We start from the raw sequence: 25,973 nt of genomic DNA on the forward strand, positions 1-25,973 counted from the left end.
CAACATCATTGATCTTTGCTATGTATTTATTAACATTTACATGGTCTTAATTCAACAACGAGAACAATTTGGCTTCCGAATTCACTATAAATCAGGTCCAGCCTATGAAACGGTCCATTTTTCTTCAATACTCTACAACCTCATTATACTATTTCACTTTATTGCACTTACAATACTATCACTTATAATATTTCTCTAGGCAAATTTTGGCAATACGTTTTAGCATCATTTTTGAGTACAAATTCGTAGCCCATGCCTTAGTAGGAAACATCTCACCACGTGTCCTGTTTATCATAGCATGTCATCCGATAAACGTCGCATGGTAGACTGAGAAAATGAATAATAAAAAAAGTAAGATCAAGGATCCTTTCAAAGAGCATTATTTAAGCCCAGACTCGTAGTGTTGCGTCCCAACTTCCTGTAGAGAGTGCAGTACCATCTGGGGATACTCGCAAACAAGAAACGCGATTTTCATGACCATAGAGAAGTGCTACTCTTTGGCACTTTAACGTGTCCCAAGCATTAACTGTATAATCATTATGTCCAGCAAAGAGTAATCGTCCGCTTATACTGAGATCCACAGCATTGGCACCAAAAATGATGCTCTCCTTAGCATAGACGGCTACTTCCTTATCGGCCCGCAGGTCAAAGAGACGGCAAGTGGCGTCATCCGATCCTGTTGCTACCGCATCACCACTGGGGTGAAATCGTACCTGTAATTTAAAAGAATTAAAGGATATTATAGTAAATAAATGACTGCATTAGAAATTTACCGAATTAACGTCAGAACGATGTCCTTCGAAGCTCTGTACACACTGCCCACTTCTCATGTCCCAGATGAGAACCATTTTATCACAGCTACCCGAAACGAACGTATTTCCAGTCTCACTGGGTGCTAAATCGATGGACATAACATCTCCAGAATGGCCATGAAAGTTTTGTAAGAGTTGACCACTCTCTACATCCCATAAGGCGCAGGTACTATCACCACTTCCAGTTAAAATTTGCTGATCACTATTTGGAAATGCACAGCAGGACATATATGAAGTGTGCGTACCAACAGTCTTTTTACGTGCTGAGACATCATCCTCTAAACTGAGTGGATAGACTGTGACTTTGTTATCTAGTCCTCTAAAATGCAATAGTGCATTATAGTTTTCTTCAGGGTATCAATTATATTTGAATGTATATATTATCTACATACCCACAAGCTACAAGAGCACCGCTAGGTGCATAAGCACAAGCCATCACCCAAGTAGTTGGCATAGTAACAGCATGTTCTTTGTTAGTTGTAAAAGCATCCCATATTATCATCTTGCCATCCTAAGAGAATCCCATGGATTTAGAAGTTTCGAATAAACCAAATAGAAGGTAAATGCATACTTGTGAAGATGATACAATGTGCCGTTTATCTGGTGACCAATCAGAACATAAAACCTTTGCCTGATGTCCTTTTAAAATACGCCTTGGCTTGACATTCATACAATTAATTGGTTCCAGTCTGTCAGCTACACTAGCAACTGCAAATAGTAAGTAAAATTTATTGAAACTCATCACTATCAGCATTATAAGCATATAATAATGAAAAAAATCCTTTACGTGTAACATCATTTAATTTTTGTCTTTCATCTTCTAATCGTATTTTGAGGCTTTCTGCTTCTTTGGCCAATTTTTCAATTTGCTCCAATTCAGTGGCTGAATCCATTTTTTTTTCTATTTTAGTGGCCTTTTGGGTGTGTCCCTATTTCAACAAACACTTCCTAATGCACACCATCAATTATTATTGTGAAGTAGCAAGTAATGTCACTACTTGACGTTTTACAAGATTTCAAAGAAACATTCACAAATTTCGAGAGTCTAATTACTGTAGGATCGATACGTTGACAGAACAAGGATCCTCCTTTAAGCGGATGCACACTTCCTCTTGCAAAAAGTGCAGCCTTGAATGCGGTTCCTCTAAATATTTCTTTGATCTTTCATTTGATTCCACTGCAAACAGGTCTTTAAGTTTTATGAAACGCATACAACAACAATAATCAATACGTATCGATAATAACAAAGTTTGGCGCCGGTGCAATGACGCTCTTGAGCACCCTCCAATTTTAACCTTTAAAGGGCCCTTTTACATGCACACTGATATCGCGTCCATTGTTGCCCATGACAGAAAAATCTCTTGTCACTATAACAGTATTTTTTAATAATAATCAAATTGGATTGTTTAAATACAAGGTATATCCTAAATTCAACAAAATGACATAGCACCGCGAGGCATTCGTTATATCTGCCATATTGTTTCAGGGTACCTAAAACTGCCTAAAACCCTATAACCTACTGATATATACTGATAACAATATTATAACAAATAATTTAGTATTAAATAAAGTTTCTTTATTTTTGCACGAGTATATAACAATTCGCTATCGCCTTAAATCTATAAAACCCAAGATGAATTTCAATCGTGCAATTCCTTTGGCTGGTGTTCAAAATCTGCGCGTTTATTTCACGCCAATATTGGATTGATCTGCAGTGCGCGTAGCCTCGAACCAGGGTTCATTTTAAAGTTTATCATATAATTAAAATCAATTCTATATTTATCTATATTAAAAATTTTAATAACAATGCAAATTTTACTGCAAAAAGATAAAAATTTTCTCGTGCAACACTCGGAACAAATGGTTCGTTGCTATTTTGTTTTTTTTGCAAGGTGTCGTTGGCTTTGGGTATGAGGTTAGCAATTGGGTCGATGGCTTCCGACTTCCTGCCTGATGAGAACAGAGTGGGGTTGGTCAGGTCGTTCTTCTGCTCGTCTCTATCTTTGACCGTTCTCCATCTTTGACTTCGTGGTCCGGTCGACGGGCGTTAAATATAAAAATGGCTCTATTGTCCCTACGTTTGGCTGCCTCTGTGGCGAGACAGCTACCTAACTCCACCATACAGGTAAATAAAAAATGGATATAAACTTTGTCAGATTCAAATGAGATTCGTCCAGGTAGAAAAGAGACTTAACGGACATGGGTGTCTTCAATAGCCGACATGTTTCTTAATGTGTTTCGCCGGCCGCATTTAATTATTGTTGCCGCAGGTTCGTAGCCTTTCTAATCCGTGTAAATTGTGCGCATATTTGCGCGATTATATTAAATCAAAACTCACAGAACAATATCGCCGAATGTGTTCTGTGTGCTCGACAATGTATTACATAAACAGAATGAGATTGAGTTATGTAATAAGCATCTGGAGCTGATGAACCAGGAACACGATTTAGAGACTGCTGTATTCATTTGTAGATCAACTGGCCCGTGGCTGGTGTTGCCACGAGGAAATATCATGTATCCTGCAGCCGCCGTTCTGCTGAGATCTCTTCCATTTTGGAGGAACGCATCCTTGGCTCAGCCCCCAAGGTAAGCAAATTTCTTAAATTGTTAGAAAATTGTATATTTTAGATGTGTACACTGAATAGGTAATGAAAAGGTACAGAGGACCATTTACGGTGTTAGAAAAAGTGTAGATGACTAATTTAAAATATACCTTTACATAGCGGAGTAGTTATGTGATTGATTTAACATAAATTTATATTTCTTACTATTGTATATTGTTTATATGTATTGAAATTAATTATCACAATTTGAAAGATAGATTTTACTCTGATTTTTCATATATTGCAACAGATTATGTGATGATTTTTCTAAGTATGTCACTGTATAAGGTTTTAGTTTTGTTCTTGTTCTATTTTACAATGTTCCAAATTTAGTTCGTGGTTCAAAAATGTCCTCCATGATTACATAATTTGCTCCAACATTCATCAAACATTTTTAACATTGCTACATTAATATAAATAGTGTAACAAAATTGTAAAGCAGATCAGAAGGTTCTACAAAATTAATAATAAATTATAGGCCAATCTTGAAGAAACTGGCCGTGTACTCAGTATCGGAGATGGTATTGCTCGTGTGTACGGTTTGAAGAACATCCAGGCTGATGAGATGGTGGAATTCAGCTCTGGCCTGAAAGGTATGGCTTTGAATTTGGAGCCTGACAACGTCGGTGTTGTCGTCTTTGGTAATGACAGGCACATCAAGGAAGGAGATATCGTCAAGCGTACTGGTGCCATCGTCGACGTTCCCGTTGGTGAACAGCTTTTGGGTCGTGTTGTCGATGCTCTGGGTAATCCTATTGATGGTAAGGGACCTCTGAACAGCAAGCTGAGGTTCCGTATTGGTACCAAAGCCCCTGGTATCATTCCCAGGTTAGAAGGAATATAAAAATATTTATGGACTTTGAATGTATAATTGACTCGTGATTTTTGTTTCATTGTGTTTTATTTTTTTCTGCACAGAGTCTCTGTCAGGGAACCTATGCAGACTGGAATCAAGGCCGTCGACTCTCTAGTACCTATTGGTCGTGGCCAGCGTGAGTTGATCATTGGTGACAGGCAGACTGGAAAGACTGCTCTGGCTATTGATACTATTATCAACCAGAAACGTTTCAATGATGCCGGCGAAGAGAAGAAGAAGCTGTACTGCATCTACGTTGCCATTGGTCAGAAGAGATCTACTGTCGCTCAGATCGTAAAACGTCTGACAGACAGTGGTGCTATGAACTACACCATCATCGTATCCGCCACCGCCTCTGATGCTGCTCCTCTGCAGTACTTGGCCCCATACTCCGGTTGTGCCATGGGTGAATTCTTCAGAGACAATGGCAAACATGCCCTTATCATCTATGACGATTTGTCCAAGCAGGCTGTTGCCTATCGTCAAATGTCTCTGCTGCTCAGGAGACCCCCAGGTCGTGAGGCCTACCCTGGTGATGTATTCTATCTTCACTCCCGTCTCCTTGAGAGAGCCGCCAAGATGAACGAAACTTTGGGAGGTGGTTCCTTGACTGCCCTGCCTGTCATTGAGACCCAGGCTGGTGATGTATCCGCTTACATTCCCACCAACGTAATTTCCATTACCGACGGGCAGATCTTCTTGGAAACTGAATTGTTCTACAAGGGTATCCGTCCTGCTATCAACGTCGGTCTGTCTGTATCTCGTGTCGGATCTGCTGCCCAGACTAAGGCCATGAAGCAGGTATAATTCCATTAAATCATCAAATACATTGCAATTTTAATATTTGTCACATAAAATTTTATGTCAATACTTTAGGTCGCTGGTTCCATGAAACTGGAATTGGCCCAGTACCGTGAGGTCGCTGCCTTTGCTCAGTTCGGTTCCGACTTGGACGCTGCTACCCAGCAACTCCTGAACCGTGGTGTCAGGCTTACCGAACTCCTCAAGCAGGGACAATATGGTAAATATTTTTATCTTCATTTATTCCAACAAAATATAAAAACCACAAACTAATATATTTTAATGTCCACAGTGCCCATGGCTATTGAGGAACAGGTTGCCGTCATCTACTGCGGTGTCCGTGGGTACCTTGACAAGATGGAACCCAACAAAATCACTGCCTTCGAGAAGGAATTCCTTGCCCACATTAGGTAAATTAAAATATTTAAAGCACGGTGTTATCGTCAGTCCCGAGATAGTCTTATCTTAATCACAATATATTTATGTGTAATTCGTTTTCAATAGGGCCACCCAGCAAGATCTTCTCGCCACCATCGCTAAGGAAAACTCCATCACCGAGGCATCCGATGCCAAGTTGAAGAAGGTCGTCACAGACTTCCTTGCATCCTTCGCGTAAATCATCATTTAAAAATTTGTTATTCAGCTGACGATAGCTAATTGACAGAGCGCTGCTGCCACAACTGTGGCGCCTGTATCGATTGAGTTGCGAATGTTACTCGTTTTATCGGAAAGCATTCACTCTCAAGTGTACGACAGTCGCACGCTGTTAATATTATTACGAACAGTCACGCATTCGAACGATAATCACTATAGTCATATACATACACATGTACCTTACACATTGGTCTTTAATAAAAAATAAAGTACCTATATCGAAGAATAATTTTAATTCCTGTTGCGGTCTAGATCTCGACTAACACTAACAGCCCATGCATCTCATTGTAATACTTTGTACGTTCATGCTTGTACTTGTTTATCATTCGAATGTGGAATTCTACATAATAAAGTTCACAGCGTGTTTAGTGTAAGAGTAAAGAAAATGTTAAAGAATGAAGGTACCAATAGTTGCGATAAAGTGGAATAAAATTCACATTCGAATAAAATGACTTTGTTTATTTATAATACACAGTTCAAATTTACTATTGTGTGTCTGGTAATATCGCTTTGTTCAACTTACGTTTGTCCACGTTAATAGGCGGCAAGATTTTTGTTACCATCCCAGTAGCCACGGTACATTTATTTTCACGGATTGTAAATGACTGGCCTTCCATCATTGGCATAGATCTTAGCAGAGTTAGTTTAGTTGTTACATGCTCACCAGGCATCAGCATGTTTGTACCTTCAGGTAGCATCAAGTCAAGGCGACATAGTACGTTCCAGGTAGTACTGTAAAGCGGCTGACAGTAACCTGTAGGCTATAGGAAATTAAACGATGCTGAATATGTGTGAGAAAATAATATTACACAGTGGAAAACAAAATTTCAGGAAAATATTTTACCCTCATGGGTCTGTGACGACCTCCTTCTGAAGAACTGAGTAAATAAATTTGGGCTTCATAGTGATTACTTGCCATCATAGATTTAGCTTTGCACACCAACATTCCTTTTCGTATTCTATCAATTTTTATTCCTCGCAGTAACACGCCAACGTTCTCACCGGCAACAGCTTCGGTAACGCTTTTTTTAAAAATCTGATATATACAAAGAGTTTATTATTTTGAGACTTTTATAATAAAAATGAAGTATTTGTTACTAAAATTTTATGAGTTGAGCATGGCCTTACATGTATATCACTGATGGTGGTATTAATTGATTCGTCAAAACCCAAAAGATTCGCATCCATATTTTTTTTAACAATACCACGTTTTATTGTACCAACCACTACTGTTCCTCTACCAGGAACTGAAAATGCATTGTCTATTGGCAATAAGAATGGTGAAGTATAATCTCTTGTTGGAGTTGGTATGTATGTATCTATTGCATCAAGTAACTTCTTTACTGAAGGTACTCCATATTCAGATGTATCCCCTCGTAAGGCCAGAAGTGCAGATCCATATATTACTGGAATATTTATTCCATCAAAGCCAAAATCACAGAGTAACTCTCTGGTTTCAATTTCTACTAGTTCCAAAACTTCTTGATCAGCCACATCTGCCTGGAAGTTAATATATTAAAAACTGACTACAAATGTATGATTAATGAAAATTTATTATAAACCTTGTTTATAAAGACAACAAAGTATTTCACCCCAACTTGCTTTGCAAGTAAAAGGTGTTCTCGAGTTTGTGGCATAACACCATCAGTTGCTGCAACAAGTAAAATAGCTCCATCCATCTGCGATGCACCACTGATCATATTCTTAATAAAGTCAGCATGACCTGGACAGTCTGTATGTGCGTAGCGTCTAGCTTTGGTACGGTACCCCACGTGTGCAATGTTTATCGTGATTCCTCTTGCTTTTTCTTCAGGAGCTTTATCAATCTGATCGTACGACACGTACTCACATGTCTTATCCTCTTCAGCAATCACTTTTGTAATAGCTGCTGTAAGGGTTGTCTTACCATGATCCACATGTCCTAAAGTGCCTACATTACATATCGGTTCCTCAGTCTTGACTTTATTGGAGCAAAAACGAGAATTTACACTATTGTTGAGGTTAGCAAGTCTTTGTAAATTGTACAACGAATACGATTGACGTGTGTACAATTTAAATTGTACAGTTTTTGTATTAAGTATCATCCGACATACATTCTTCAAGACAGTCATTGTGTCTATGTTATTCCTTGATTATAATATCACAAGCAAAACTGATAAAAACGTTATAACAATCGGAACTACACCGGTACTTACTACCGACAAACATTTAAAAATATTACTTTGTTGTTCATGACAAAACAATTGTCTCCTTTTCAGTTATTTCAACAGTAGTAGTTTTCAGAATGTAGAATGATTAGTTCAAATAATAAACTATGCAAGTGTACATACAAACAAATGAGTTCGTGAAGTTTTTTGGAGTAGTTGAAATGTATTACATCATAACATAACTAAGCCGATCGGCAAGTCTTACTACGTTAAACCAGTAACGGGATCCACGATTGATGACATGAATAATTTACAATAGAAAATCAAACATTCACAGGTTACCATGTATAAATAAAATGAAGAAAACTCATTGATTGTATTGAAGAAATTTTATAGTTTTTAGACCATCATTGCTATGCTTATAGACTGGTACTCATAAAAAGTTTATAACAGCATAAATGTTATGTACATATAAAATAAATGATAATGATTTAAAGATACTAAAAATATTTCATAAGGAAGAAAAAATATTTGTTAAGATTGCGAAAAACTTAATCCAGTGTATGGTTATGGTTTGGTTAACGCGATTCCGCTATGTTGGCAGTTCATTAGAGCATGGAATAGCATACCGTGCCATTTATAAAAATAACACAGTATATTATTATAATCAAATATGTTTATAAAAGTAGATCAACTCTTTCGCATGGTCTTCATTGTTATTGAAATTAAATCCATTTCGTTCTGGCAGGAATAGATTTTTTCAGGTAAAGACAAACTTTACTCAATTCTAAAACGGAGTTTGAACTAACCGCGGCACGTTTTCATCTTTTGAACACGAGATTCTATTATCTACCTATATATTCACCTTGTGGCCTGATTGCAGGTGTCCTGTGTAAAGGTTTTTTATCTACGAATTAATCCATTCTGTTCTGCGTGACAGACTGAATATCAAATTCTCTAGTTATATAAAAAATTCGCATTAACCGTGTTGACGTGAGAAACTTGCAAAAAATCTATTACGGATTCATTTCAAAGATCAAATAACAATGGACAAGAATTGGTTTGCAGCAAAGCCGGAAAACTGCATGGGAAGTTATAATTAATCGTAAGCATTAAGGAGTTTTTGAAAATAAAATACAAAAACGTTATTAATATATTATTAGATAACTAATAGTCAAGTGATTGACACGCCTAAAACATCAAGCACGAATACATTCTACCATAAATAATCATACGGCACTGCAAAGCAGGCAGGGCGAACGCCGGAAGAGGAAACGTTCGGTCGCCATTTTAGTTTATCGCTGCTGATTCGTCAGTCTTGTGAATGGACTTGTCATAATTGTCTTGTGTTATTTTGAGGAACGTTTTGGGCAAGAAATTGTGTGTCAAATTATAAGTGCGTCTCGTTTATTAACGCCTGGGAAACACGACAGTTATAACGGGATACGAGTAAGTAGAATAACGTAAACTTGATCAGACATACTAGGTGTGTATATCTTTGATGGTGAAGATTGAGGAAAACAGTCCGAGTCTGATACACTTCTCTTTTACGATCAGAGTGTATCTCACCCACGCCTTTAGGTTTTCATTCTTAGGAATTTTATGTATTTTGAATTTAGTAGGCTCAACCTAAATTCACACCTTAGAGAATGCCAGGAGCGTATAGTGCAAATGAGTGTAAAGGCGGTGGGGAAGAAACGTCACGTTTAGAAATTGACGTATGATATTTTGCAGTGTTACTCCACTCTCTACGAGTTTGTATCTTTCTCAGAATCGTACGATTGTATGTATCTTTCTGTGTGTGTCAAGGATGACGATAGCAGATACACGTTAATCTTGAGAATCTAGGCAGGGATTCTTCCTTTGGTATAATTCCTTGAGCCAACCATTAGATCTAGAGATTTCTTGAGCATCTAGACGTGGACAGGTACTGATGTATTATTTTCGTTTTAAAGAGTTTGCTTTTAAGATACTGTAGTTAATTGTTTAATAGTTTCACATATATTTATGTTAAAGAAATGCTAATCGCTTAAAATTTGTGTATGGTTTAGGTCTTGTTAGTGGTCCTGTGACAGTATTTTTGTGTAGGTTTGTAAACGTATGACTCCCATAAGGTTTAGTATATACTTGCATTATAATGTGTCCCCAATTCATAATGTGATATGTGGGATGTTACAAGAGGTCAGATATTACAAAAAAGTTCTGTATATACAAATATGTCAATGCTATGATTCATTTCTATAATTCTTTTAATAAATAATATTTTAGTAGTTGCTACTTAATTCAACTTTTCTAATAATAAACCATGTTATACATAGAACAAGATAAAGGTAAAATGGGAATATATGCTGTCAGAATTTATTTTTAATGTTAGATAAACATCGTTAAGAAATTTGAGTGGTAACATAAAAATTTTCCATATAAGGAAATTATTATATAAAGGATTTCAAATGATTCTGTTCATTGAAATAAAAAAATGCACTCGTGCCAGGATCAATAAAGCCATGGTCAGTTATATCTCTAATACTGTTATAGGACTGATGAGAAGCCTTACGTCAAGCTGCAATCTTATGTGTCTACTTAGAGTTAATCATATTGCTATAGTTATTTTTTGTCACATTCTCTTGAGATGTTAACACTTTAATAATAAATATATTTAAAGAAAGTAGTGGTACTTTGTAAGCAATTTCTTAGCATCCATCACAACTCAATATAAAATTTACAAGAAGCAATATCCTGTTAATTCTTATATTGTCAAATAAAATATAGCAAAATCTTGTCTTTACAGCTATATTTGAACAATTTTTGCATCTATGAATATTCGTAGAAATAGTAAAAGCGACCTTCGAATGGCAAACCTTATACCCCGACTTGATTTCAAGGTAAAGGTCGTAATTTTTCTAATGATTTTTTAATTTTGTTCTCTGATACTCGTCCTTTAAAATTTTCGGCTCAATTTCACGACTCGGCTCGCACTTTGTGCACATTATGTAACAACATTACATATTTATATGCGCTTTTGGATGACCACATCATTTCTCTCGATACCAATCACTCATTTCCCTTTCAGGCTCAGTAACAATGACCTAAATACTTGGCATTGAAGGAAACTGGAACGTATTAACCCTGTCAGTTACCCAGTAGACGCATCTCTTAAAACAACGTTTTCTCCGACCCTTTCATAAATTAGTATTAAGTTACATGATGACGTTGCAAGCTCAGCTGTTACACAGCAAATGACAAATTAAATAGGACTCACTAGAGTTACGTACGTATAACGCATGTATAAAATATCATTGATTATTGATTAATTATTTTCAAAATTTTTTATAGGAACTATTACGACTAATAAACTTATGAATTGACAGATTCCAAAAAACAACAGACTCAAATTGTTTGACCAAAAACTATCAGACTTATAATGCATCTCAATTTCATAGTCCGGAAGGTCTTTTTTTATACAGCTTACAATATGATTATCATGACAAGTTCTCAATTGCTTCCTGACGTGTCTATCAGAAAAAAATTAATAGAACAGAAAGAGTCTGTTTTCTCCAATAGGTGGCCACTGTTACACATAACAGTTAATAAACTGAAAGGTGTATATCAAATGAATACAATGACTAGCTGACATTTATATTCTCACCTGCAGCTGAGGCGAACGTGTAAGAACCGAAGGGTTGCGGAAGTTCCTTACATGTTGTGCAATATTTAACCATCGATTAACTCCACTTGTAAGGATTCTCTGGAGTAACGTAGATATGTTGACTGCAGTTTTCAAACGCGTAGACCAGTGCCTATCGGTAAGATCTGTTTTCTTTTGGATTTTTCGTGAATTTCTCCATCACCATTATTGAGTGACATGAAATGTCCTGGACTTATTCTCCTAAATTTCATTGTATTAAATTTCAATACTTCTTAGTACTTCCACCTCCGTCGCATTGCATCCATTACGAAATGAGGTTTTTCTCATGAAGACCAGTTTTCCGTACACGGTGTTTAAACGCAGCTGACTTATAACAAAACAATAAAGTAATACATAATCAATTATTATTATACAAACTGTACGTGACAGCGTCCATTAAAGAATTGGGAAACGTCCGTAAGTTAATTTTACAATTGTAAATATTTAATATTTCTAATCTTTGTTGTTCTACTCTGATCTCATTCTCTGGCCAGGGACATTTAATCTTAAAAGGACACCTTGAAAATTCTCTTCACCTACTTCCTTTTTAACGACAGATAAGATATCTCGTGATATTTGTGGTTTCCTTACGTAAAACATTCCCAATGTACGATTACGAGCTCATCTCCATTTCAGAAATTGCAATAGCCACTATTCTTGGTGAAATTATTCAGCAGCGTATATCCAATACCTGAAATGATAAGATAACGGCGAACAGTCATCTTTACTTTTTATACGTTATATAAAAGTGATAACATTGAGACTGATGTTCAAACAAATCTTTTCCTTTTTATTTCAATAACAAACGACAACATACACTAGTCTTGCAACAACGACTTGTCCCATGTGAGTTCATCTAGGAAAAATATAAAATTTTTAAATTATTTCCTCAACATCAAGTGATCATTGCGATTATCATAATACATAATATTTTTCTACTACGTCTGCATACCAAAAAAGTGTCTTGTCTGTAATTAACATGAATCATCATCTTCGTGGAAACATGACGCGTCGCAATGACATTGACATATGTGATATTAAAATGTACTTTTGTGGGTCCAGATCATCTTTTGCTAGAGTCACATTTTTATATAAATTCAATAACGTTACTTTATATAACACATAGTTCTTGTCAATTTTGTTTTTCACTTATTCATTATCCGGGATAAGTGTGATACGTCTGTGTTTTTAGATAGTCTAAGTATGAACCCACTTTCATATCAGGATTTTAAGAATGATAGCCCACTTTCTCAGTGCTTACTGATATCAATTACCAGTCTCGTTTTAGTTTCTTAATAATAAGAACTAAATATTCCTCTACGATTGTTTTTGTTTTTCAGACGCAGTTCCATTGCCGTTCCTTTTTTCTTTCTCGGGGAAAATCTCTGATTACAACATAAAGCATAAAACGTCCAATGTGAGTATATCGTTATTGCTTATGTAGCTTTTCTTAAATGCGTACTTATTTTTTTCTTTAGTAATCTTTTCTTCGGTTGACAATTATTTAACTTGCCTTTCGGCAATAACAGTTGCCCTTTTGTTATGGAACATATGAATGTTTGAAATTATCTTTAAGCCGAGCGTATGTTTTCTTTATATTGCACGTGACATTAAAGTAACTGTCTGACGATATATGTATACTGTGGCGTAACGTAAAATGTCAGTGCTGCTTGTGCGCAAGTACAAAGCCAATGAGTGCTCTGTCATTGATACTCAGTTATTTTTATCGGTTACATGCTTCGATTTTCTTTTAATAAAATTATTAGTCCTATTACACGGTGATCCATGAGGGTATGAAGATCGAGGCTGAGAAAGGAGTCTCCTACTTTTATATAGAAAAATTCACCTTTGCTTCAGGCATTTCCTATATATTCTCTATGATTAATTATATTTTATTTATTTTTGTTTTCCTTTTGCCTCATTTCGCGAAGAAACTGAGTAAGTTCGTATGCTTTGTTTTGTTTTACGAAAACACTGTCTTTTGTCGTGTGAGGCTCCAAATATAACGCAGTATGGAAAATAAAATTTTTCATTGTTTTTTAATCGGACATATTTTTAATACAGTTACTTTCGTTATCGTTATCATAATTTTATGAGACTTTTCGCCAAGCATATCTGTAATGTACGTCGCAAAGTAAAAACAAAGATCTATGTCTGGTGGTAAGTGCTGCAATGAGTACATGGAAAAATGAGCATACGTGCTATATATAAATTCTTTTGTTCTAATGTATTTATGCATCATAAACCTGTTTCGCAAAACAGAAAATTATGTTTCTCATATGTTGCACATGGGCTGTAAATTTTATTTAATTGAGAAATATCAAAAATTGCCTTCTGAATTGTTTTTTTATTCCTCTTACATTGACGTTCTCTTTGGCTATCGTTTCTATTTACATTCCATTTCGTTTCCAATGGTCGATTAGTGATCATACTAGCAACATAATTATATTTTTTTTAAACTATTCGTTACTTCCTTAATTTCGTACATACAATTGCGTGGTATTCCTCGTATATTACCTTTTATAAATTTAGTCCGTATAATAGTACTCTTTCCTCGATAGTAACAGTATAACTTCAACGCAGTACAAATTCAATTTCGAATTATATAACAATGAAATGTTTCTAGAGCAGCTACATTTTTTTAATCGTGTATGCGTTTGAACATTTGAGAAACGACAGCAGCACCCCCTGCCGGGACAATACCCAAACGTCTTATGCTTTCCCGTTCGCGGCGGGTAATTTGAATCGTTACATGGTCAAATCGTAAATTCGTCGGAACCAACATTAGCATAGCTCCTATAACGATTAATTTCTTCATACCAGCGATGAATTCTTCATACAAATTACATTGCAGTGAATGAATATCTGGCAAACTCCCGTGCAAGATTTAGCACGCAGTGTAACGAGGTTAAAAATAACATCTGTATACACGGCTACTGTTATTTTAGTGCGCGAAATGAGCGCTACCAGGCCACGGACCTTGGAAAATGCGTCTTACGAACTTTCCCTCTAAACGATTTCGCCACTCTTTAAACTCTCTTTTATTTTCATTTTCTTTCATCTAAATCGTCTTCACCTTCTACTCCATCGTCTCTGCAATATCCAAATGCAACATGTACTTTTAAATATACCAGGTTATTCAGCCCAAACGTAGCACGTGGTTTTACCATAAGACTCAGATGGGCGCGCTAACTTCAGGCGGTGCGTTTCTACTGAACAACTCTATACTTAACCATATATATTTAAGCGTATCACTGTCTGAAGTTAGTCCATTTAATTTCTATAGTAAAACCACCATAAGCAATACTCGCCTTAATCAAGCCTGTATTAAATCATATGGAGTGAACTGGTCATTGATCTTGTCGGGGGACCTTGAAAAATATGTTTATTCGCGTGCAACGAGTCGAACTCACACAGTATAATGTACCGGCGTATGCTTTCCCCTCTACTCAAAAGCCCAAAGAACTCCCTCGCGTCTCACTTGCTACGCGTGCAACTGGGTTTAGCGCGTCGATCCCTCAGCGCTCTCAGAAGTGCTTTTGCCGTCTGCATTCGAGAAGATACCTTTCAGTGCTTGTGATCTCCTTGTGTGATGAACGTCGCGTGCATGGACCGCATTGTCACTGGGGCACGAGCTATGGCTCTGCATAGACGTTCCGAGAGCGAAGATCATGAGTATACGCCGATGGTTGATAAAGTAGGTAAAAAACGAATAATCGGGAATTTATTGTGTTGGGCAGTTTGAAAGAAAAAAAGAAAAAAAAAACATCTATTCTTACCAAGCGTGACTCGATTTTTTGAGTAGTTATTCGTGGGGTAAAGGAGAGTTTTTCTTTCTACGTAAAACGTCATCCGTTTTGGAGCATCAGGCGTCGTTACCTTTTATTTTTCCTTATCACCTGTGCATCTGTGCATATTTATATATTTATAATTGTATACGTAGATCGTACGTATTTTATGTGTATATAAATTTACGTCATTGTACGTTTTATCTTTACGTATGTATTTCGCGAATGTAATGAATATTACGCAATGTTTTTGCTCCCGATGTAAATTTTCTTCGTGAATATAAATATGATCTGTGTTGCTTGATGTCCGGGTACTTCTTCGCGTATCTAACGGGAGGCGTAGCCTTTTGATAGATTTAGAGGATGTTGTGTAGAGAGATGGCTGTAAATAATTATAACTCTTTTATACACAGCCGTGACGAGCTCACGTAATGATTAATGATGATGTTTTAGATGCGAAAACAAGGGCAAGACGTGATGCAGGTGAACCTGGCGGGAATCAGGCGGGACATCATGAATCTCGCTCACAACTACAGTAGCGCCCAGGTAATGTTACTTTTTCTATTTGTAAGTCGTGTTGAATGTATAAAAGTTTTCGTAAACGAATACTCAGGTTATATACCTAACAATGGTGTGACAATTGACAGAACATAATACTGGAGTCAGAATTATGAGCGAGGATTGAAATGATTTATTCAGTAGGATTATGTGGAAATTCTTATACCGGATCCAATTCTTATGCTTGATTATATTAAATTATTGTAATACTTTATTACGTGTAGAAAGCTGTGAGGAAGGCCACAAGCAATGATCCATGGGGACCCAGCAGTACTCTCATGGCAGAAATTGCTGACCTAACCTACAACGTGGTGGCTTTTACGGAGATCATGCAGATGCTGTGGAAGAGGCTGAACGATCATGGGAAGAATTGGCGACATGTATACAAAGCTCTGGTTCTGTTGGAGTATCTTATCAAGACTGGGACTGAGAGAGTTGCACAGCAGTGCAAGGAGAATATTTTTGCGATTCAGACACTAAAAGGTAATGAAAACAAGGCCTCGATCTCGTCTTGGCTTTTCAAGGGGATATCTCTTAACGCTTTCATTGACTGACAAGTGATAACATACACAGATGTTATTGAGATATATAATGAAATCTAGAGAAACTATGTATATGCATGATCCACCTTAGATGCTGTGATTAACCTTAATTTTATTAACTGATAATTGGTTTGTTAGGTGGATAATAGTTTGATAGAGACATTTAGTCTTATAAAGATGTACTGGGCAATTAATGAACTCGATATTATCATTAAAGATTTTCAGTACATGGAAGGACCCAAGGACCAGGGTATTAATGTACGGGAGAAAGCAAAGCAACTGGTGGCCTTACTGAAAGACGATGAAAGATTGAGAAACGAGCGCGCAAGGGCACTCAAAGCTAAAGAGAGATTTGCTCAATCGGTTAGCGGTTTTGGTCGAGATGGTACAGACACAGTGTCGTCTATGAGCAGTGATGTGAGTTACTTAGTCATAGGACGTACTTGTCATAGGACGATTCTGTTATCGTTCTAAGTCATGGGAATGGTAATGCAATTTTGTATTTAGGAATTTTCTTGGCACTTTTTAGATCCTAGACTGGGAACCTTGTCATCAAGCTGAATCAGCGTCAAGACGTATGTGTTTATTTTTGTTAATATTACGTTTTTAATTAAGGTCTTTGCTTCGAGTCACTTTTAAGTGATTCGATAGAATTGCGTAAGTGAATTTTTTTATATTCAATTTCATGTCACGAACAGCCGAACTTGAAGCTGCGAGGCCACAGACTGTCGGCGAGGAAGAGTTGCAGCTGCAGCTTGCACTGGCAATGTCGAGAGAAGAAGCAGAGCAGGAAGAACAAAGGAGGCGCAGTGATGACGTCAGATTGCAACTTGCTCTCAGTCAGAGCCAACAGGATTTCAAGTATGATGTTATTACAAGCGTTTAGTATACTTTTTTTTTTCCCCTTTAAATTTCTACCTTCATTTGAAACAGAAGTCTCTGATGTTTAAAACTATTTTTCGCTCAGACAACCACTGACGGAAAAGCAGAGTCATATGATGGATTTACTGGATGTAAACTTAGGTGAGGCAAGTGGATCATCAGGGGCCCAGGTTGATCCTTGGGGAGTTCCTGTAGTGGCACCTCCTCCAAGACCACAAGTAATATAACATTCACATAAACAATTTGTTAGAATAAATAGACTTTCGAAAATTGCATGATTACGTGATGTGGCACATTTTTTGCATGTTGCGCTACAGTCACTGGATTTGTCTCACTTTATTAATCCGAAGGTACGTTCGCTCTAGACGATTTACTATGTTATACACACATGAGTTTTCTGACAAACTGTTAATAGTATATACAGAGAGATCCGTTAAACTAACAAAACGGATATAGTAGCAAGAAGCATGTAGTTAATCCTGGCTTATACGTGTATAAAACGGGTTCTTATTATTATTTTTAATGGGCAGTGACTGGCACATGTTATTTTGTATAACGGTAATTGAACTGGTTGGCATGCTTTATTTCCTTGTTATATCTGAAAAAGAAAAAAAAAAGTAACATTTTCTATTACAGCCACACAGCGATCCGTGGGGCGTCCCGACGACAAGCACATCGCCACCAATAGATCCCTGGACTCCTGCCCCACCACAAAGGCCCAGTAAGTTTCTCTTCGTTACTTACAGGCATTAATACTTCCTCTTTTATTTCCTCTCGCCTCCGATCCCCGATTATAATATCCATGCTCTTTCACTTTCTTTGCATGTTCTCACATCGTTCATTGTTCGTTCGGACGGCAGGATCCACAGGTAAAACTTAAACGGACACGCTTACTAAATTTCCTTGAAAAATTTTGACATGAAATATCAGCACCCTTTTATACCATGATAATAATAGTAGGTGTGCTCTTAATAAATTATGATAAAGTCATGAGAATGTTAAATGAATTTTCAGCAGCTGCAGTAGATCCATGGCGAGCTCCAGCGCCATCGCCCGCTACAGTGGCTTCTCCTCGCAACGCTGATCCTTGGTCACCGTCGCCATCTTCCGGTGCCGAAGGTTCCGCCCTGACGTCTCCTTCTCCACCGTTCAGTAATTCTACCCTCACGCATAATATTGGCTTTGCCGCTCAATCACCTCAAAATATTGGATTTAATTTACCGGCTACGACAAGCTCAGCGAGCTTTAGTACTGCCAGTAATGGGTTTAACGGCGCTGGAATTGGTTTCAATAATTTCCCTGCCCAGAATCAGGGCAACGCAGTAGCCAGTCCACTTGGCGAATTGGATGAATTTGATGTCATCAGTAACAGAAATAAACTCTCAGCCAGTCCGCAGCCCAATAACAATGGTAAACTGCGCAATTTCGTTTTTATCTTAGAATGACATGTGTCTATTTATACTTTTGAAACTAAACTTCTTATTTCGATGGGATGGCATCGTTATTCCAGGTGGAACAACGTCTCCGGATCCTTTTGATTTTACGGGACTGGGAGACAATCTTCCAGCAAGTACGGGAGCCGTTAAGAAGACACCACAGTCCTTCCTTGGTGAAAATTCGGCTTTAGTCAATTTGGACAACCTTGTTAGCGCCAGTGCCGTTAAACACGGTCCACCACCGCCTGCAGGTCAGTACTATCTTTAACTTAATCTTTCAATTAATTATCAATTTTTCAATACGAGCGACAGAGATGTCTTTATAGAAATTTGCAAATCATTCTTGCGATGCATCGACCCACAATGCAATTATTGAAATATCTTCCATTGTGTACAATTCTTTTTTTAAATAGTCAAATTTCAATATAAATAGATATGGTAGCTAAGCTCGATATAATTGATATATGTATTTTTATATTTCTTCTCGATGTACCTGCTTTGTTCATTTGATCGTTAACGGTTCTATATTTATAATATCGAAACAATTGATGTCATTACTCTGTGTAATCATTCTTTATCATTTTCAATTGATCTCAAAGTCGCTTGATCAAACTTAACCTTAATATGCTTGTTTTGATGTTTACGAATATCCTTGTGCAATCGCCTACGTATATTAATCTATCAGTTGACAATTCGACATACGACAAAATAATTTTTAAGACCCAATCGTAACACACATTATATGTCTGCAACACAGCATTTCATTGGAAGTAATTTTGTGAGTATATATTCACCATCGGCCAAAGGTCATTGCATGACAAAGAAAATGCATGACCAAGATAACGTGTGTCGCACTGTTAAAAACCTTACAGTAGTAGTTCTTAATTTCTTATTCAGTAATATTTCTCTTTATTTTCAATATCAACTACATACGTACCAAGGCAATGTTTAATCCAAAACTGAAGGAAAATTTTCAGGTCGCATTATTCTTTCTCTATTGGATTAAACAGTCCAAAAAGGTAGTGTAAAAATTATTTGTTAACCTTGTAAAATATGCGCTCAACTCCGATTCGCGGAAAGAATTTGTAAAAATCTTGTTATTTATGATTTTCATTTACATTTTACCCGCATGGTAATCAGAGGTACTCAATTCCCTTAAAGGCCGTTTCAATCATTTGTCTTAAGAACAATAATAATAATTATTATTCGTAATATATATTTAGATTAATATTAGATGTAATGTTGAATATAAGCATGCACGTGTCACATCAGTTAAAAGTATATTTTAAAATAATGTCTAGCTGCCGTAGCGTACTCGGCGAATCCATTTGCAACAGCGACACCACCACCTCGCCCTACGATCAATCAGATCCGGCAAGATCCATGGACCGGAAATGCGAGCACCAGCACCACAGCCAATCCGTTCCTGTCGTAGCCGAGTGTCATTGATAACGTGATACTGCGCGTCGCCATCACTACGCTCGAAGAATACGTATTCAAGAGTTTTACAAGTAATCCAGCGCGGAATAAGTTTTCATCAGAGGTACTAGACTTGTTGATCTAGAGTTTTAACGCTAGGTGAGCAGAGAGGGAAGCGACAATGGGGAAAATGAGAAGATGAACAGTAACTGTGTATTTGAAGTGGAAAAAGAGAAAGAACGTGGAGGATTTTTTTACATAAACTTTAATAATCTCTCATGCCTCTGTCGAGTCTTCAAGTGTCTTACTTCCATCTTGAGTTATTTTCTAAGCGTCAGGACACTTTATAAGGCTACAGGATCCTTAAGGTCGTTTCCTTGCCCTCTTCTCATCGCCACGAAGCCACGCATGTCCCTTGGATCAATGAAAGATTCCTTGTAATTAATCGACGCCTCGATGATTATTATATGTCATTTATTTTTAAGTGACGAATCACGTTTCAATGATGCATAAGCACGAGCTCCCAAGGTACCTAGATTTTATACATGCTCTTTTCATATCTATATGTAGATTGTATCTGATGAACTTCGGAACAAGCGCGTGTCCTAGAAAATAAGGCATATTCGCCGGCGTCTTTGTCGTACGGATTTTCAGGGATAATGTAGAGGCGACCTATGTAACGTTCATTCGTTCGTTTCGTATTTATATACTTTTTCTATGATAACGTAGAGACTACGCGAGATATTAGAGAACCAGGAGAATACCGATAACGATAATGCGACTTTAAATCAAATTTATGTCAGCGTACTTCTTCCGCTTTCAGTAGCGCGATAAGTAGGGACATACATGGAATTTCCATTTGTCGTTGGGATGCGAGCAGTAAGAGAAGCCTGAGGGATGAATGTATTAAGAAATAAAAGAAAAGAAAGACTATGAATATAACACAAGGCAGCTGGATAAATTGTTTGTCAATAATGTATGCACTCCAAATATCGGATTGCTCTTTATTTTTATCTTGATTAACGAAATGAATCGAAATTGTTCCAGCGTCTTGTATTAAAAAAAGAGCAGTGCGATGGGATATTTTGAAGAATATATTTTATTACGTAACTAAAATGAAACCAACAAGTAATTGGCACGATTATTAATTCTCCATGGCCGGTCACTGATACTTTACTCTTAAGACGCTACCATCATACATATAATTAATTGATTAATTAATTATAATTGATTTGTCAACGGTGCAGCTTTATCGTGTCGCGTCATTTTGTAAAATACGAATGAAAAGAAGAAGAGGAGATAATTGTACATACAATATATATATATGATACAATATATATATTATAAAATTCAATATCTTTAAAGTCGGATCTTCTCGTTCTCTTTCTCTCTGTCTTTTGGCTCACGACGTTGTCATTGTCTTACGATTATCATTTGTTTTGTAATTAAAGGATAAACCGACTGTCACTGTACGACAAACTCGTATTCTCGCCGTAGTAGCGAAGGTCATGGATTACGAAATTTATTTAAGAAATTTGTTATTGGTATCATCATTAGTTGTCACGTGCGTTGACATACTGAAATAATATCTTAAAAAGAGATATTGGTGAGCGGGAGACGCGCTATTGTTTTATTTATATTTGGGGATTATTGGAGCATGGGTGCAATTTAACTTTGTGAAACCCAATGAATAGTAAAAGAAAAAGTGCGGAAACTTTAAGAAATCATCTATAAAAGAATGCGGATTTTATCAAGCTGTAACGATTAATCGATCGTAATATAACAGTTGGCTCTTTTGAATGTAAGTCCAATCCTATTAAAATTGTACATTTTATTTTTTATATTGCGTCCGGTTGCTTCGCGCTACGACCACACCGGCAAACGTTGCGGTATTAACGAACGACCGTGTGTTTTTCAAGGAATAGCCGAACTTTCTACAAGGTTTCGGTATTGTAAAAATTATGCTTAAGAGATCAGCACCCTCCTATGCATTTGTTGCATTTAATTTAGATTCTCGGGAAGTAGTATTATTTATTGGTTTGCATGCTAATAATTATGGCCCAGCGTCCGTTGACTCAGTTGCTTTCCAACGTTTTAATCGTTACACACCCTGGGTATATAAGTCTGTTCCATGCTGGTAGTAGACTAATGGACACATTTTACCTACAGGTCTGTAAGGGTTAAGTGATATTCTTTTTTCCCTTTTTATTTTTTATATAGTTACCATCTTTAAAATTTGGTGGATTTATGCCTGTCCATTCCTAAGACAAGATACGCTTCTGAATATCCATTTTATTTTCATTCGCTATTCATTTCGTCCAGTCCCTTAACTTTCTTTATCCTCGTCGAAACCTTCATCTGTTTTTTATCGTTATTATGGATTTTGTAAAAACTTCATTATTCGTCTTCTTGCTGCCATACACTCTGGCCATTTGGTGGTCACAGTGTGTGGTTTTTAGTAATAAAATGCAATGTTTCACTTCTTGCCCGAGCAGCCGGACGCCGTCTTGTTTTTAGCCTTTATTTAGTACCGACTTTATGCGCAACGTTATATAAGTTTAAAACGACGAGAAATCAAGCAACACTAATTGATTATTATATATATATATATGAGTATATATATATTTTTTAGCAGACTATAGTATTCACCTATCATATGAATTATTATTATTATTATTATTATTATGCAAATAAATGTAAAAATTTTTAAGTTCTCTCATTTAGTATTTTATTTTAATTGTCCTTTTTTTATTTATTCTTCAATTTTACATACCGAGAGCTGAAGGGAATTGATGAAACGTATTAATTTCTTGTATGTATTATATGTTATGTGAGTCAATTATTCTAGTTCATATACAATGTTCTTGTATTTTTACTGCACTTGCTGGTAACAGAGATCATATGTGGTGAACTTGGGTCCTCGATACCACAGATGGATTTAAGGAAGTAGATAAATTATGTCTCAGAACGGAAAATGCGGCACGTGCCTTCTGGTGCAGAAATGGGGTCACAGTGATGAACTGTTATCAATCAGGATGTATTAGAATTACGTAGAGATCAAAGACACTCGCTACTGAATTTTATAGATCTAACTGTCATAGGGAGGATTGTAAATGTACACACATATTCGACAGATACCTTGTGTCTATTTTTTCATATGAAAATGTATAACTTGCTGAATTAGTGAACCAATATTCTGTTGCAAATAATTTCTTGTTTTATTCGTGCGCATCTGTTGTACAGCGTAACTATTACTACAGTTTTAGATGGTCAAATGTCAGTGCTGGTTCCAGTGAGCCTATCTAATCCTAATTTAGAATATTCACTATTTATCTGTCTACATTTAATTTAAGGTGACTGCTCGTTTATGACATTGAAATGTGAGTGATGCAATTTATTGCAATAAGACGATTTTATGGGCACTTGAATTTTACTTGTGTTTATAGAATTTATCAATTAGGGAACTTATAAGAAATTTGCCTTAAAGTGATAAGAAAGCGCTTTATATGTTTGTGCATTTTGATAGGTCGTCTAAGTGGTGTGCTACTTTTCGATCTGTGAAATTGCAGTAGCCTATAGAGACAGATCAAGATAACTATTATATTAATCTTGTCGATTGGTATTTATCAGGCGATTATTGCTACAAGATTGATATTTATATTATAAAGCAGTAAATTGTCTGTGCTAGAAGCAACCTGTCTCATTTATACTTTATATTGAAATGGGCTTTTAATTTGTCAATAAATATTTGAAAGCGGAGCGATCCATTCATTGTATGAATATCCCAATATACACCTTATTCTTCTACTTAACTCTTGTACAGCAGTCATTTATTTTATAATAATTCTTTAAGAAATGTTAGAGAGCGTTTTATTAGTAATCTTAGAATTATATAGTCAGTTTCAAATAGAGAGAGGTACATCGTACCATTGGAAAATATACATTACAAAATGAATTACAGTCATAGCTTTATAAAAGTATTGGGTGTAAAAAATATCAAATTCTCTGATGTATCTATCTCTTTCAAGTTCAAATTATTACAAATGGTTTGCTACTATGCAAGACATAGTGCAATAAATTAAGTATGATTATATGATTCTTGAATACCTCTATACTTAAAGAGATGCTTCTGCAGAAGAAGTGATTGAAACTGGAGGAAGAAAGTATGCTCGTACTTGACTGTGCAGCTGTGCTATTTCAGGATTTTCCCGTTCCAGTGATCTAATTAACTGTGCAAATTGAACAGTGCCTGTAATGAATATTATGCTAATTATTAGTCCTGTGTAACAATGTAGGTTCAACTGCATACATACCTTCTCGGCCTTCTGGAAAGCCATAATTTTTTATTACATCCATTTGGATTTGAGTGACAATTGGAAATACAAATTGCATCATTTTTAACATCTCATTCCCAGAGTTTTCCTTTGCTTCTGTAAGTTTCTGTACATTTTCTGTAGAGTTCAAAGCTGCTAGAATATCCGTCAAAGCAGCTAAAAACAAAAAGTTTAAATAGTATAGTAAACGATGTTTTTAAAATAAATTATCAACATATTTTATATCATGTTAGTAAGTAATAACTGTATTTACAAGTTTTTATAATGTGTGTCATTAATGCTATACAATACCTTTTGCTGTTTCTGATGTGAGATTTACTAATGTCGCCATTATGCTGCTCTCAATATATTTCACTGTAATGATTAACTAGTGACTTATAAGCGCAGATTTAATTTCCTTAATAATATGTATTTACATTGATTTAACTTAATTTCCACACTCCGATTGTCAAAGTTGACATGTCCTACATCGATACGTGTATCAACTGAAAATCGGCATTTTAATTCTGACGTTTGCTCGTAGCTGTTATATGAGCACAAAGTAGGCAGAAGTAAGATTAGAGAAATCATCGAAGTTCGTACCAGAGATGAGTAGGGAGATGCACAACGCTACGGTTTTAGGCGATACCAAAGACATGACGGTAAATCGTAGCGGCGAGTCCGGGAGTAGAATTTTCTGTTCACCGCCTCCGTCGATAGTGCATGTCCCGTCGTAGCCGAACTAAACGTAATCATGAACGTATAGCTTGGCGGGCAGAGGTTCTCCGTAACTTACCTCTGGTTCCCAGAGCAACCCTTAGAACGAGGCCGCTTATCAGATATTGCTAAAATATTATTTTTTTTTGTAATCTTAAATTCGAGTGCACAGTGTAAGATCGATAAGATTTACTAAGACAAAAGCCAGTACCTGATGTCTGCTCAGAAGCTACACTCTCGGTTTGATTAGTATAGTTATGCCAATGCTCTCGTAAGATTTCGTTATTGTTTAGTTCAGGTCGAGATGCTCGAATCTGCCGTGGGGAGATAGTCTCGACGTTTCGAGTTGCTTGGCAGTGGAGAGTACCCGACGGAGACGTCTCCACGGACCGGCAGAAGCCCGGGTGAAACACCGGCGCCCCGCTGGAGATGGGCAAAAGACTGTAGAGCGGGCGGAGATATAGTTTTGATACGGTTAAGGGCAGGCAAGGAACCCCCTGATCCGAGGTAAGGATGTAGTGCCCAGCTATCGCCCGATGACCTGGGGAAGCGGCCATGGAGGATCTCCAAAAGTTACGTACCGATTCGCTAAGAAACGCTCTCGATTTGGTTTAAAGGGACGATTCGAGGGAAAGGGAACAGTTATCGGCTATAAGGATCTCGACCAATCAGATGAGCAGAATGATTAGTTCTTGAATTTGGCTATTGTCAAAGCAGTCTGTCACGGGGCACCGACCGAGGTGTTACGAACTCCCTCGCC

The 25,973-nt window shown here is 36.8% G+C and overlaps 5 protein-coding genes across 28 annotated transcripts; 2 read left to right on the forward strand and 3 right to left on the reverse strand.

The window, feature by feature from the left end:
* Positions 1-8: 8 nt before the first annotated feature.
* On the reverse strand, positions 9-2,620 carry LOC107269366 (guanine nucleotide-binding protein subunit beta-5). 4 transcript variants are annotated; one of them, XM_015743122.2, is made up of 6 exons: positions 1,866-2,620; positions 1,600-1,741; positions 1,384-1,520; positions 1,205-1,323; positions 774-1,131; positions 384-713 (listed from the first exon to the last, which is right to left on the reverse strand). In XM_015743122.2, exons 2-6 carry the CDS (start codon positions 1,703-1,705, stop codon positions 384-386), a joined length of 1,050 nt encoding a protein of 349 aa, XP_015598608.1. In that variant the 5' UTR covers positions 1,706-1,741; positions 1,866-2,620. The 4 variants fall into 4 exon arrangements, with proteins under 4 accessions (XP_015598607.1, XP_015598608.1, XP_024942425.1 ...); XM_025086657.1 differs by having other exon boundaries at positions 1,600-1,760; positions 1,866-2,619; XM_025086656.1 differs by having other exon boundaries at positions 1,600-1,989; positions 2,058-2,615.
* A 140-nt stretch (positions 2,621-2,760) lies between these two features.
* LOC107269389 (ATP synthase subunit alpha, mitochondrial) lies at positions 2,761-5,952 on the forward strand. The gene is made up of 7 exons (XM_015743176.2): positions 2,761-2,937; positions 3,285-3,398; positions 3,894-4,243; positions 4,334-5,072; positions 5,148-5,292; positions 5,365-5,482; positions 5,577-5,952. Exons 1-7 carry the CDS (start codon positions 2,872-2,874, stop codon positions 5,686-5,688), a joined length of 1,644 nt encoding a protein of 547 aa, XP_015598662.1. The 5' UTR covers positions 2,761-2,871; the 3' UTR covers positions 5,689-5,952.
* Positions 5,953-6,164: 212 nt separating this feature from the next.
* LOC107269390 (elongation factor Tu) lies at positions 6,165-11,644 on the reverse strand. 4 transcript variants are annotated; one of them, XM_015743179.2, is made up of 5 exons: positions 11,520-11,644; positions 7,289-7,656; positions 6,855-7,226; positions 6,571-6,762; positions 6,165-6,487 (listed from the first exon to the last, which is right to left on the reverse strand). In XM_015743179.2, exons 1-5 carry the CDS (start codon positions 11,590-11,592, stop codon positions 6,212-6,214), a joined length of 1,281 nt encoding a protein of 426 aa, XP_015598665.1. In that variant the 5' UTR covers positions 11,593-11,644; the 3' UTR covers positions 6,165-6,211. The 4 variants fall into 4 exon arrangements, with proteins under 4 accessions (XP_015598665.1, XP_024942419.1, XP_015598664.1 ...); XM_025086651.1 differs by having other exon boundaries at positions 7,289-7,686; positions 11,520-11,623; XM_015743178.2 differs by lacking the exon at positions 11,520-11,644 and having other exon boundaries at positions 7,319-8,731.
* On the forward strand, positions 8,768-22,902 carry LOC107269387 (epsin-2). Of its 17 annotated transcripts, XM_025086645.1 has the most exons (16): positions 9,035-9,322; positions 9,493-9,591; positions 9,683-9,800; positions 12,899-12,975; positions 15,800-15,892; positions 16,129-16,387; positions 16,664-16,863; positions 16,976-17,021; positions 17,145-17,307; positions 17,414-17,546; positions 17,646-17,678; positions 17,965-18,049; positions 18,189-18,197; positions 18,343-18,738; positions 18,839-19,015; positions 20,066-22,902. In XM_025086645.1, the coding sequence occupies exons 5-16, from the start codon at positions 15,800-15,802 to the stop codon at positions 20,197-20,199; spliced, it is 1,728 nt and encodes a 575-aa protein (XP_024942413.1). In that variant the 5' UTR covers positions 9,035-9,322; positions 9,493-9,591; positions 9,683-9,800; positions 12,899-12,975; the 3' UTR covers positions 20,200-22,902. The 17 variants fall into 17 exon arrangements, with proteins under 17 accessions (XP_015598660.1, XP_024942413.1, XP_015598658.1 ...); XM_015743172.2 differs by lacking the exon at positions 9,493-9,591; XM_015743174.2 differs by lacking the exons at positions 9,035-9,322; positions 9,493-9,591; positions 9,683-9,800 and adding an exon at positions 8,768-8,978.
* A 1,028-nt stretch (positions 22,903-23,930) lies between these two features.
* LOC107269391 (protein C10) lies at positions 23,931-25,169 on the reverse strand. 2 transcript variants are annotated; one of them, XM_015743182.2, is made up of 4 exons: positions 24,934-25,093; positions 24,809-24,871; positions 24,497-24,673; positions 23,931-24,432 (listed from the first exon to the last, which is right to left on the reverse strand). In XM_015743182.2, exons 1-4 carry the CDS (start codon positions 25,085-25,087, stop codon positions 24,299-24,301), a joined length of 528 nt encoding a protein of 175 aa, XP_015598668.1. In that variant the 5' UTR covers positions 25,088-25,093; the 3' UTR covers positions 23,931-24,298. The 2 variants fall into 2 exon arrangements, with proteins under 2 accessions (XP_015598668.1, XP_024942427.1); XM_025086659.1 differs by lacking the exon at positions 24,934-25,093 and adding an exon at positions 25,100-25,169 and having other exon boundaries at positions 24,185-24,432.
* Between the last annotated feature and the right edge of the window lie 804 nt (positions 25,170-25,973).

This window comes from Cephus cinctus, unplaced genomic scaffold (genome assembly GCF_000341935.2).
Source record: "Cephus cinctus unplaced genomic scaffold, Ccin1 Ccin1_scaffold0638, whole genome shotgun sequence".
NCBI classification, from domain to species: Eukaryota; Metazoa; Arthropoda; class Insecta; order Hymenoptera; family Cephidae; genus Cephus; species Cephus cinctus.